Genomic DNA, 12,517 nt, shown 5'->3' with positions numbered 1-12,517 from the left:
AACAAAATAAAATAAAACAAGTAAATAATACACAATAGGGTCCTCTTCTTTGAGGAAGATGTTTAAATGCTTAAACCATTTTAAAAGCATGTTAAATACCTCACATTTTCTCATTTAAAATGATAAGATCGTACTAAGCAAAGGACATTTTTCTTGGATGCAACTCTTCCCTAGTTTATTTATTTTTTAATTCTTGGGTTTGCTCAGCGCTTGTAAAATCTCTCCGAGTTACGGAGAAAGGAATGCCTCCTCTTTTAAAATATGTACTTTTATCTGTGCATTGCAATATCCATCGTGAGGAGGTTCAGGGTAAGAGCAGCAGAGGCACGCAGCGCCGCTGTGTCCCCTCCGATCCCTGCGCCCCCCTCCTCCTGTGCTTATGACAGACTTAGAGTCGGTAGCGTCATAACTGGACATAGCATCATTTGAACCATTTCCTTCCTCAAGCCCCCTTTTCCCTCCCGCCTTCCTCCCCAGGTGCCTTGCACTGCTCTACCGGCCTCCCTCCTCGCTCACCTGACGTCTCAATGGCTCTCTGGCTTCCATATTTGAGAGAGAACATCTGAGCCTTGACTTTCTGAGACCAGCTGTTCTTACTGAGCACAATATTCTCAGTTCATTTATTTTCCTGCAAATGACTTAATTTTGTTCTTTTTATGGCCCAGTAGAGTTCCACTGTGTGCCTGCAAATGGAAATTTGGTTGCCTAAAATTCCATTACGTGGACACACCCTTTTGTGATCCATTCCTCTGTTGACAGACACCTTCCCCAAGCTGAACTAAGCGTGGGCTTAACTCTACCCTAGGTACCACTAAGAGCGCCCGGAAGGGACCCTAAGGGGCAACGGGAGCGGAATAGAATAGACACGCAAAGCCACAGAACTTCAACTGGAACTTACTTTTCATTCACCCTTCCCCTAGGATGGTCCAGCAGTTTGCAGTGGACTTCGAGAAGCGAATCGAAGGGTCAGGGGACCAAGTAGACACCCTGGAGCTCTCGGGTGGAGCTAAAATCAACCGCATTTTCCATGAGCGCTTTCCTTTCGAGATAGTGAAGGTTGGTACCAAGCTTCCTTTTCTTCGCCTTCCCTTCTCCTGCGCTTGCTAATCCTGTTTCATAAACCTCTCCGCGTAATGTTAAGCAAGTCGTATAGGACTGCCATAGTTCTTTAAAGAAAAACCTTTGTGCTCAGGTCATGAGATTTGGGAGAGATGTAGTTCCTTTTCTGATTCTACTTCATGGGATTTAACGATGTTTCTCATCATTTCATAAAAAACAAATTGAGTTTTCTATGTTTGCGTGTTGTCCAGTGGATTTAAAAATATTTCATGGGCCCCTACACTGGGCCAGAATTCTAGACACCGGCAATGAAGACTCAGGTTTTAATTTTGTCTTGCGGGGAAGGACTTTTGAACAAACAGACAGCGAGAGAAAATAGCAAGGGTTCCTTTGGTAACATGCGAGCCACTTTCAGTGGGGCGCTCAGGCCAGGTCTCCGAGCAAGGAATGTATAAATCATGGCCGGCGCCACATGTGGTCAACCATGGGGAGCTCTGAAGGCAGAGTCCCAGGGAAGCGGCAGCCTCAGCAGGGACGAGGGCTCAGGTGAAGAACAGATGTGGCTGGTGCCGGCAGATGAACGGGTTCAGGAGGAAGAAAGTGCCTGGTTCCCAGGGCGCGTTCCAGGTTGGAGTGAAACGTTTCTATTTAACAGGAAGACGCTCTCAGAGGATTTAAGCAGAAGCGTGGCTCACTTTGGTTGGTAATCCAAAAGAACACCATGCCTGCCGGCTCTCATGGGACACGAGGTTGGCAAGGCAAAGCAGCCCGCAGGGCCAGACCACAGGCAGGCCCGCTTCCTTCTGGGCTGGAAGCTTATACAGTCTTGGAGCCCCCTAACCTCCCTAGGAGAGGAACAGTACAAAATCGTAAACCTGCAGTCAGACCCGGGGTCTTAGAAGGGGTCTTATGCAAAGTAAAGTCTGAAAGTGCCTTTTCTTTAGCCTCCTAGTACAAATGACCTGCAAGGAGAGAGGAGGTGCGGGAGTGGATGACTTTGGGATTTTAGGGGTGAGGGCTACCGAGCTTAGACAAATAGGGAAGATGGGGAAGAGAGAAGATTTGAGATCACCCCCCTAGGCTTCGGCGCTCCCAGTTGAGTCAACAGTGGTACCATCAGATGAGGTAAACTGAGGACTTGCCGAATGTGAAGTTCCCGGTGAGCCAGTTGCTGGTTTTAGCAACTGCTTCGTTGTCACATATAGACATAAAAGGGGGTGCTTATGTCTCGGTGTGGGATCCCAATGGGTAAATAGATCGTTTTATTAAAATGTGCTAAGCAACGTGTTAGACTTCAGCTCGGTGTGCTATGGAAACACGGCCCACAGAGAGGAATCCCGGCCCAAGTGCAGGGGGACTGAGCCAAGCAGCAGGCAGTAGTGGAGACCAGAGGCCAGCAAGCCGTGGTGCTAGGGCAGGAAGGGGAGGGAGGAAACGGACGAACCCCATGTTCCAGGACTCACTCAGCTCCGTGACACTTTGATCCTACGTCCAAGAAGATTTACAGTACCTAGGACTTCTGGGAAATATTTGTACAGCGAGCTGTCATGTGCTGGCTTGGCGAAATATTATTAATTTCCTTTCATAAAGAGGCCTCGAACTCAGGCGGTTAAAACGGCCAGGGAGAAAACGCAAACTTTGTTAATTAATCTCAGGACAGCCGGGCGTGGCTGCCCATCAAGAAACACCTTGCTCGTGCATCCGTTCCCGTCCTCAAATCTACTCTAGTCAGACAAAGAGCAGTGAACGGCTTGGTTCAAATGAATGGCTGGGTTTATGTCAAGAACTCATCCTTTCTGCATGGCGCTCCACATATATAATAAAGTTTAAATCCGCTCCCCTTGAGCTCCCTAAAACCCCCGGGGTTCTCTGGTGCCTTGAACTTCATATAAACAGATGTTTTGACCATCTGGGTTTAGCTTAGGAGAGACATGAGTATCCATGTATTAATAACTAAGTCGAGTGATTTTCGTTCTGTACAATTCAATCGTCTTATTACTATTCAAAGGAATTAAGTGTGGTAACCATGGCTCGCTTTGCATCTGCAGATGGAGTTCAACGAAAAAGAGCTGCGCAGAGAGATAAGCTACGCTATCAAAAACATACACGGCATCAGGCAAGCGGCGCATGCGCTGGGGCCTCGGGTCGAGACACCCAAAGGGAATGAATGTTTGCAAAGGGCTAGTCAAGTCGCCTTTTGCCGTCTGAGCAGAGAGGCACCTAAGTGGGACTCACGAGTAGGAATCTTAGTTTGGGCACAATGGTAATTTAGGCATGTTGCCGTATTAAAATGGATTCCTGGCTCCCTGGACCATTGTCCTCTTTCTCCAGCACCTAGGACCTCAGCCCCAGAGCCACCGGGCTCACTGTGGCTATGATGTAGCTCTCCTAGAAAACACAGGCTGTGTGCGTTAGAAATGCTACTCTTTCTAAGTGTGAGATGCAGCTCACTTGCTGTCCCGCAAAGAGGAGGTTGCTTTTGGAATCCTACAGAAACAGGAGTTTAAATTCAGCATACCATTTCTATTACAGTATTCTCAGTCCTTGGTATCTACCAGGGACTGGTTCCGAGGTCCCTCATGGGTCCCCAAGTCCACATATGCACAAATCTCTTAAATGAGACGGCACTGTATTTGTACAGAACGTTTACACATTCTCCCTATATTTTATTTTTATTTTTTATTTATTTATTTTTGATGGTACTGGAGATGGAACTCTTCTACCTCCAGGCTACACTCCCAGACCTATTTTTATATGTTTTATTTGGAAATAGGGTCTCTTAAGCCAGGGAGGCTGGCTTTGAACCTGCGCGATCCTCCTGTCTCAGCCTCCCAAGCGTGGGGATTACAAACGTGCCCACCGCGCCCGGCTATCCCTTATTTTTAATCATCTCTAGATTACTTACTCTACCTAATAGGAAGTAAGTGCTATGTGAATGGTTGCTATACCTCATTTTTTAGGCAATAACAAGAAAAAAATCTTTTTCTTTTCCTGAATGTTTTCAATCAGCGATCAGTTGCTTGGAATCACAGATACAGACCCCCCAACGCGGAGGGTCAAATGCATTTGTTTTTTTTGCTTCAGAGCAGTGAGAGGAGACGGGTTCCAGCTCACTGTTGGCCGAGGTTCTCATCATAAGCCGTGGGGAGTTACTGGGCATCGTGGTTGTTATTGCTGCTGCTTTTGTCTGTGGCCCCCGTGTTGAAGCCCAGACCTTGCACGCACCAGGGGAGCGCTCTGCCACGAGCTGCACGCCGGCCCAAGTGTTGTTTTCAGGTTTTGCCAGTCTCCCGTAGACTGGCACTTAGCATGGCGTGGCACTGTTAAAGATGCTGTTGTAATGGTTCTGTGGCTGGCGCGCATTCCAGCATAGCTTCTGAAGCTGGTCTAGTCCACGCTTACGTGACACATTGCCTTACGCTTTTTCCAAAGACGCCTGGCTGATCCTCATTTGTTCAGATCTAATGTGCTGCTGCTTTCACGTTCAGGACAGGACTGTTCACCCCAGACATGGCGTTTGAAGCGATTGTGAAAAAGCAGATCGTAAAGCTGAAGGGGCCCTCCTTGAAGAGTGTGGACCTGGTGATGCAGGAGCTGATCAATACTGTCAAGAAGTGCACCAAAAAAGTAAGCGCTGTTGTGTGGCCTGCCAGGGGCGGCCACTGATTGACCACCTTTCCTGTCCGGTGGCAGGAGTCTCGCTCCACCGTGCGTCTGTAGAGGGGGAGGACTGGCAAGCTCTGTATGAGAACTGCTTTTATGATAGGCAGAAACCCACTCCATCAACCCACCCCAAGCACGGTTGGACCAGGAAGAGTACAGTGTAGTCGACTAAGTTCTTTGTGTTGTCTTAAACAGATAGCCGCCGCTTTAGGGTAATTAGATGAACACCCTCTTTTCCCCATGGTGGTGTGTGAATGAGGTTAATTGTTAGGTGAAGGAGATTGTTGATATTGTGAATGATAATAAGAAAGTTCTTCCATCTGAAGTATAAACTAGTTGGGCACGCCCCTGTAATCTCAGTTCTTGGGAAGCTGAGACAGGGGGATCACAGATTGGAGGCCAGCCTCAGCAACTTAACGAGACCCTGTTTCAAAATAAAAAGTAAAACAGGGCTGCGGGTATAGCTGAGAGGTAGGTCCACACACAGTACATCCCTCTTCCTCCTCAAAAGTGTAAGTGATTCCACTTGAGGCTGGGAATTTTGAGCCCGGCCTTTCAAGCCCAGTTACCTAGGTTCCAATCCTGGCTCTGAGACTTTCTGTGTGACCTCAGCCATCACGCTTAACTCCTCTGGCCTTGCTAATATATCTGTGAAATGGGCTTCTGAAGATAACAATGGAATCTCAGGAGGATTAAACAAGACGGTACCTTGAGACCCACGGCACCAACACACTGATTAGCCACAGCGAGCGCCCCCAAGTGGTGGCTCATCTGTGAGCGGCCACGTTAGCCTCACCCAGTATTTTCTACCTTGAATATCTGTTGAACCTATATTGTCATGTACTGGAGGGAGAGAATCCCCAATCTGGGGGATTCTCACTCAGGAATATAGAGAAAATGTGTTGAATTTCTTTCTTTCTTCTTTTTATTTTGGTGGTACTGGGGTTCCTGGAAGCCCTTCTACCTTCGGGCTACACTCCCAGACCTATTTTATATTTTTATTTGGAAACAGGGTCTCTTAAGCGCGGCTGGCTTCAAACCAGCGCGGTCCTCCTATCTCCGCCTCCCAAGCGCGGGGATTACAAGTATGCGCCACCACGCCCGGCCTTGTGTTGAATTTCTAGGAGCATGCGAGCAATCTTCCTTGGGATAGAAAATGGAAAAAGAGAATTAGGGCTGGTGTCAAGGGTAGGGTAGGTCTACACCCATGACCACTGACCAGGCAGTTGGTCTTGGGGACAATGGTCATTGGGGCTATGAGCATTTCTTGAAGGTACGCAGAATTCTGGTTTTCTTCATTTTTGTTATTCTTCCCTTTGTATGTGGCTACTGGGAGAAACCTCCCTGGAAAATCGGTAGGAAGAAAGAATGAGAAAGGTAATGTGGAGTGGAAACTGGGGAAGGGCTAAACGAGTGATGTGTGCGTGTACGCCTCTACCATCTTGTACCCCATTAAGATTCGTGAATACGATGTACCAATAAATACATATGTATAATAATAATAAAGAGGTAATGTGAGTGGATATGAATGTTGATTCCCAGTGACCTGACAGATAGCTCAGGTGAGAGGCAAAAGCAGGCTGGATGCCAAGGTGTGGAGGCTGGAAGGGAGGGGGTTTGGGGGTCTCCCGGGGCCCAGAAAGAACCCTGAAGGTCCAGACCCCTTCTCCCCAGCTCTTACAGTCTTCCACCTTGTCCCTGAACTCCTGGTCTCTCTTTTCCCAAACTGGAAAAGCCCCAGGAAGTAAGGGGCTGAGGGACAGGGAAGCAGACATCACTGAGGGAAAAGAAAATCACCCGATGCCCCCGCGGCACTGGGACCCGAAGCCAGTTACGGGCGCGTCACGTCTCTGCCGTCAGTGACCGTCTCTTCAAAGCACGACTGTTTTGCCACCTGTCAATTTCCAGGCCTTTTTCAATCGCTCTCTTACTGATCTGCAGGATTAACCAATACCAGATTCCCTGTTAACCATATGGATTGCCACTGTCAGGACACAGATGTGTTGGGACAGAAGGTTTTTCTTTAGAATGTCTGCGTGCTCTGACTTCTGCCAGTGAGCCTGTCCTCTTTCCAAGGCTCAGTTGTCCTCGGGGACTTCTCAATGAGGAACTTGGAGAGTATGTGCTGAATTCCTAGGAACACACAAGGAAGCCCTGTCATAGAAAATGGGAGAAGAGAATTAATAAGTTTGTCCCCCAACCCAGTTAAGCAGCTATCCTTATTTCAATTGTATGCTTTAAACGAAGAGTAAGTAAACTGAGTTTTGTTCCTCTGAAAACGAAGCTGAATAATGTGGAAAGCTTTGATGGAGGTTTGCTACAAAAGCGTTTGCTGTTAATTAGGCAGAGGCAAGATGATGGTAGGAGAATATGTCTCTATGTTGGAGGCTATAAAATTCTAGTTCATTGCACCTTCAGATTAGTTCACAAGTTGATTCGGGTCCTTCCTCCGCTTTCAACAAGGCAAAACTGGAAATTGTAACTGGAGGATGTGGTTTATGTAAGATAGAAGATGCGTTCATTCCGATCAGCAGATCCAGCTGCAGGGGGCGGGCCCTGGCCTTACATCAAAAGATCAGCACATGTGCGTACATTTATGTTTTAAGTTATATAAAGTGTTTATGGTATGTATGAATCTTTTTTTTAATCATTTCTCATTTTATCCCACTTACTGGAAAAGCAGCAGTTGGCAGGAGACGAGGCAGCTAGTTCCCGAATCCTCCTGTCTTCCATTCTTCTCCTCCAGCCTTCGACTTTCCGTCACCCCCCCATCCATCTCCTGTACATTTTTCCTATCTTCTCAACCACTCCATAGACTGCCTTAAATAAAAGAAAACAAAGTGCTCTCCCTGAGGTGACTGTTTACTGATTGCTTTCTTCATTGAAGGCTATTTATGAGTGCAAAGCTGGCATGCAGGAGCCTGGCATCTGCCTCCTTCTCCCGTGGTAGATTCTGAGCATGATTCTGTCAGTTTCCTGGGGGAGGGTCTTCCATGAGGGCCCCATGACATCAGCTCCTCTGAACTCTTCCCTGGTACTCACCATCATTGCTAAGCCCTAGTCCCTCCTTTGCATTCAGCAGGATCTGTAGAACCCAGCTTTCATTCTCCCCTCTCATCCGAACCCTCCTTCAGTGCAGAAGGCTTCAGTGTACCGGTGACGGCCATGTCTGACTCTCCGGCTCCTGACTTTGAGATCTTTCACTTCTGGGCTCTCCACTCAGTCCTTGCTTGCATTGCTTGTCATGACATCTTCTGGTCCTTTTCATCACCAACAAATGTTTCCCAAGAAATCATGAAATCTAAATCTAGGGCTGCGGAATGCCGATGCCCCCCCACCCCCACACGACGCGCACACTCGCGTACTCCTTCCTCCTTTAGATTTGAAAGCGATTGGGGAATTGGTAGAAGAGCTCAGAGGGGGTTTGAAATTTAGGTTCTACTCCACCACAGATAGATCTAGATTTTTAAACAGAACTGAGATTTGCTGCTAACGTGGGGGTCCCTGTTCTCCCAGCTTTAACTATTGGAGCCCACCATGCCAGAGCATCTTTGACTTTCTGACTGGTCACTTCAGTTCTGAGTGGGTTAACTTTGCCATCTGTCCAGACTCCAAGGGTAATGATACGGTTTGTCATCTGTCTTGGTCTTTCCCCAGCTTCCTGACGAGCTTGGAGAGAGGTGCCCCGTTTGTGTAGGTTGGTTTCATGATATGCTCCACTCCCATTTTTCTACCTTAGTCTAAATCGGTGTGTTATTTGTTAGTGACCTCCTCTGATCTCCACAATAATAATGGAGAACCTTTAGTTCTCTCTTCTAGCCACTTCACTCATAACTTTCTTCCTCACGTCTAGTCATGATTTCGCAAGAATACAGAGGCCATCAATGGATGTATTGATTTCTTGTCTTTTGACTCCCAGGCTTACCTCTACACTTCCCTTATCTCTGTCGCTGTTGAGGTAGTTCCCTGACCATGGCTGGACGCCTTGCCCGTCTGCTCTCACTCAGACAACTCACTCTTCTGAATCTGTGTTTTCTGGAACATCACCATCTCTGTCACATTCCTAAGTATGAGAATATAACTAACTCTATATTTCTCCTCCTCCTCCTCCTCCTCCTCCTCCTCTTCCTCCTCTTCCTCCTACTCCTCCTCCTGCTCATCATCATCATCATCATCATCATCATCATCATTATTGCTTTTGGGGATTGAACCCAGGAGCATTCTACCTCTGAGATACACCCTCAACCTTTCTAAGTTCTTTTGTGTGTTTGTTTTGAAACAGGGTTTTGCAAAATTGCTTAGGCTAGCCTGAACCTGTGATCCTCCTATCTCAGCCTCCCAGGCTTTGGGACTACCAATGTGCACCACCACGCCTATTTCTCCTCATTTAAAGAGGAGCCAATGATACATTGGAACCTATTTTATTTTCATGGCCAAGCTTCTTGGGTAAAAAAAAAAAAAAAAAGTAGTTTGTGCTTTCAGTATTAGTCAGTTTTTTGTTGCGGAGACAAAATGCCTGAGAAAATCAACTCAAAGAAGGAAAGGTTTATTTTGGCTTGTGGTTTCAGAGGCTCAGTCTATGGTCAGCCGGCTCCAAGGTAGAAGCAACATGACAGAAGGGTGTCGTGAGGGCAGAGCTGCTGCTAGGATGCAGAAAGAGAGGGAGAGGAGGAGGAAGAAAGGGAGGCCCTTCTAGAGCACACCCCAGGGTCCTGTGTCCTCTAGCCACACCTACTTCCTACAGTCTCCAACACCTCCCAGTGGTCCATTCAGCTATCAATACATTCAGCTATCAACAGATTAATCAATGGGTGAGATCCAAGCCCTTGTGACCTAATCGTTTCCCCAAAGTGCCACCTCTGGACATTGCTGCCCTGGGGACCAAGCCTGCATCCAGCACAGGAGGCTTTGGGGAACGTTCTAGATCCAAACCCTAACACTATCTTTACAGTGTCATCTTTAATTAATTCCTCCCCTGTATTCTGACTCCTGTTCCATCACTCTGTGGGAATAATTATGGGCAGGGTCAGCTGAGTCCTGACTGCCATTTCTCATGGGAACTCTTCTTCCTCACCCCAGGGCTCCTTGCTTTTGGAAGGGGACAGTCCTCTCTCGCCGATTCTCTTCCATCTTTCCCTTGACTTCTTTCCCACCTCCCCCAAGAGGCTGATCACCTTTGCTGGTCCCTGCATGCTGGGGTCCCACACCCACAGAGCTGGCTCCTGGTTTTCTTCTCTTCTTACTCTAATTTCTCCTTGTCAGATCACGTCTTGCATAGTTCAAGAGGACTGGTGAGTTCAGTCCTTAATAAGTTCAAAATATTGATGACCCCAAATCTATTCGCTCTTGTAACTGTTTTACCAGTGACCGCAGCCATTCTCTTGCCTTACTTTAGGGCCAGAACCTTTTTTTTAAACCCTCTCTACCGCAGAGGCCTCCTCGCTGACGTTTCTACCTCAGGGTCATCCTCCCCACGGCTGTCCAAGTGGCCTTTCTACAGTTCTAACCTGCATCTTGCCTGCCTCATTAATCACTGCCTCCTGAAGCCCGAAGAAGAAAGTTGGAATTCTTTCGGGTTGTATTTAGTGTCATCTTCCGATCTCTGAAGACTTCTCCAGCTGCATCTGGCGTCACGCCGCTTGCTCGGGCCAATCGCAGTGGTGTATCCTTAAACACTGCTCACGCCTTTGGCATTTCTACAGGGCACTCCCGTTTTCGAGAGTGTCTCCCTGTCCCTCCCGTCATCACCTGCGGTTCCTCATTCCTAAGAACCCACTGCAATCATCATCTTTCTTCCCAACTCTTCCTAGAGGTTGCCTGGGAGTCGTCCCGGTCTCTGCTCACTTTATGCTCCAGTTGGTCCCTACATCTCTTTCCAACATAGCACTCCTGGTCCTGCCTGGGGACTGGCTTGGCATGTGTGAGCACCTCCTCTTGCTGATTATAAGCTCTTTTTTTTTTTTTTTTTTAGGTACTAGGGATGGAACCTAATGGCATTGTACTTCTGAGCTACACCCCCAGCCCTATTTTTTTAGTCTTTTTATTTTTGAAACAGGGTCTCATTGAGTTGCAAAGGGCCTTGCTAAGTAGCTGAGGCAGTCCTCGAATTGCAATCCTCTGGTCTCAGCCTCCCAAATGCTGGGATTACAAGCATGAGCCACTATGCCTGGTTTAAGCTCTTTTTAAAAAGTTATTTACTTATTTATTTATTTTGGTACTGGAAATGGAACTCAGGGGCTTTCTATCCTCCCGGCCCTATTTTATTTTATTTTTATCTTGATAGAGAGTCTCACTAAGTTACTGAGGCTGGCCACGAACCTGCCATCTTCCTCTCTCAGCCTCCTAAGTGCTGGGATTGCAGGCATGCGCCCCCACATCTGAGTATCATCTCCTTTTGAAAAGAGCTGTGTCTTTTATATTTTTAGTATCTTGTCCAATGACCAGCTCTACCTGATGGGCACTCTATAAACACTAACAATTTAGATGTCCTAAAGTTACCCTGATGCTAAAAATGTTTTTTTTTTTTTTTGAGGTACTAGGGATTGAACCCAGGGGCATTGTACCTCCAAGCTACAACCCTAGCCCTAGCTTTTAGTCTTTTTATTTTTAAAACAGGGTCTCACTGAGTTGCGAAGGGTCTTGCTAAGTAGCTGAGGTTGCCCGTGAACTGTAACCCTCCGGTCTCAGCCTCTCAAATGCTGAGATTACAAGTGTGTGCCACCACACCTGTCTGTACTTGGTTTTAAAAGAGCATTTTAGTCATTCCTTTTAAAAATGAGAATATTTGGGCAGGTTTTCTTTCAGACATCTGTGATTTTTCTTATACCTTGTTTTGATATTCTTGATTTGGGGACTTCTTAGCGCTAAAACTTCTAAAATTGTTCTAATTAAAATCTTTTGCAAACCTATTCCTAATTAGTGTCGAGTATGCCAAGACTTTATTAGCTAACCCCTTTTGAACACGAGGCCTAGAAAAGGTGATTATATAATTTATTGTCCAACACAGGACATTATTTGAGACTTAAAGGGAGTGTTATTAATACTCTCCCTGAAATAATCAGAGTAAATCAAGACTGCCTCGGGCAATGTAAAAATGGATAATTATTTCAGCTATCTTGTAATTTTACACACACAGACTTAAAACATTATTTTCATTTATAACCCCTCGTGTTGAAGGCCTTATGTGTAAAATCTTTAAATGTTTTTTCCGTAAGCCACATAAATAAACATCAGTGAGAAACATATGAGATTTATGCGTGTTCAAATAACCCGGCGCAGAGCTAGACTTTGAAGCCAGGGGAGTGAATTTCTCCGGGGCTGCCTCTCCCTGTTGTCGTGGGGTACTGCGGGGCAGGAACGTATGTTACAGCTTGCTAGCCCCTTGGTTTCCCTGCGGCCGTCTCCCTGCTGGAATCTTTCTGGTGGGCATTTGTTTCAGCTGCTTTTCTTTATCTCCTCTTCTTTAGGACATCGTCATAGGGTCCTGACGTTCTTTTCAGGAAGCACAGAAAAGAACATCTTGTTTTTTTGTTTTTTTTTGGTTTTTTTTTGCCACAGTTTAGCAACTGTGCCATTTATTAGCCTCTTGGGAAACCACATTCTTGGATCGCTGTGATACCAATTAATTGATTTTTTTCCTCCTTGCTTAGGAAAAAAAAGATTACTTAGTTGGCTGTAAGAAATACAGGGAAGGAGTTTATTTTTTCTTTTAAAAGATGCTGTTAGAAAAAACCCTGCGTTTTGTGGCATGTTTGGTAAGCAAATGTCTGGCCCTGAATATACAGGACAAGTGAGT

General features: G+C 46.5%; 1 protein-coding gene across 4 annotated transcripts in view; it reads left to right on the top strand.

Moving 5' to 3' along the window:
* DNM3 (dynamin 3) overlaps window positions 1-12,517 on the top strand; it is a gene marked incomplete at both ends in the record, with an annotated part of 508,438 nt that overhangs the window by 195,062 nt on the left and 300,859 nt on the right. For all 4 annotated transcript variants that reach the window (XM_080699096.1, XM_080699095.1, XM_080699094.1 and 1 more), the window contains 3 exons: window positions 921-1,056; window positions 3,108-3,175; window positions 4,548-4,686. In XM_080699096.1, the coding sequence (XP_080555222.1) occupies window positions 921-1,056; window positions 3,108-3,175; window positions 4,548-4,686 (343 nt within the window). The remainder of the gene's footprint in view (window positions 1-920; window positions 1,057-3,107; window positions 3,176-4,547; window positions 4,687-12,517) is intronic.

The sequence above is a fragment of the Muscardinus avellanarius genome, assembly GCF_963383645.1.
Source record: "Muscardinus avellanarius genome assembly, chromosome: 7".
NCBI lineage: Eukaryota > Metazoa > Chordata > Mammalia > Rodentia > Gliridae > Muscardinus > Muscardinus avellanarius.
This window is presented reverse-complemented; position numbering and strand designations above follow the sequence as displayed.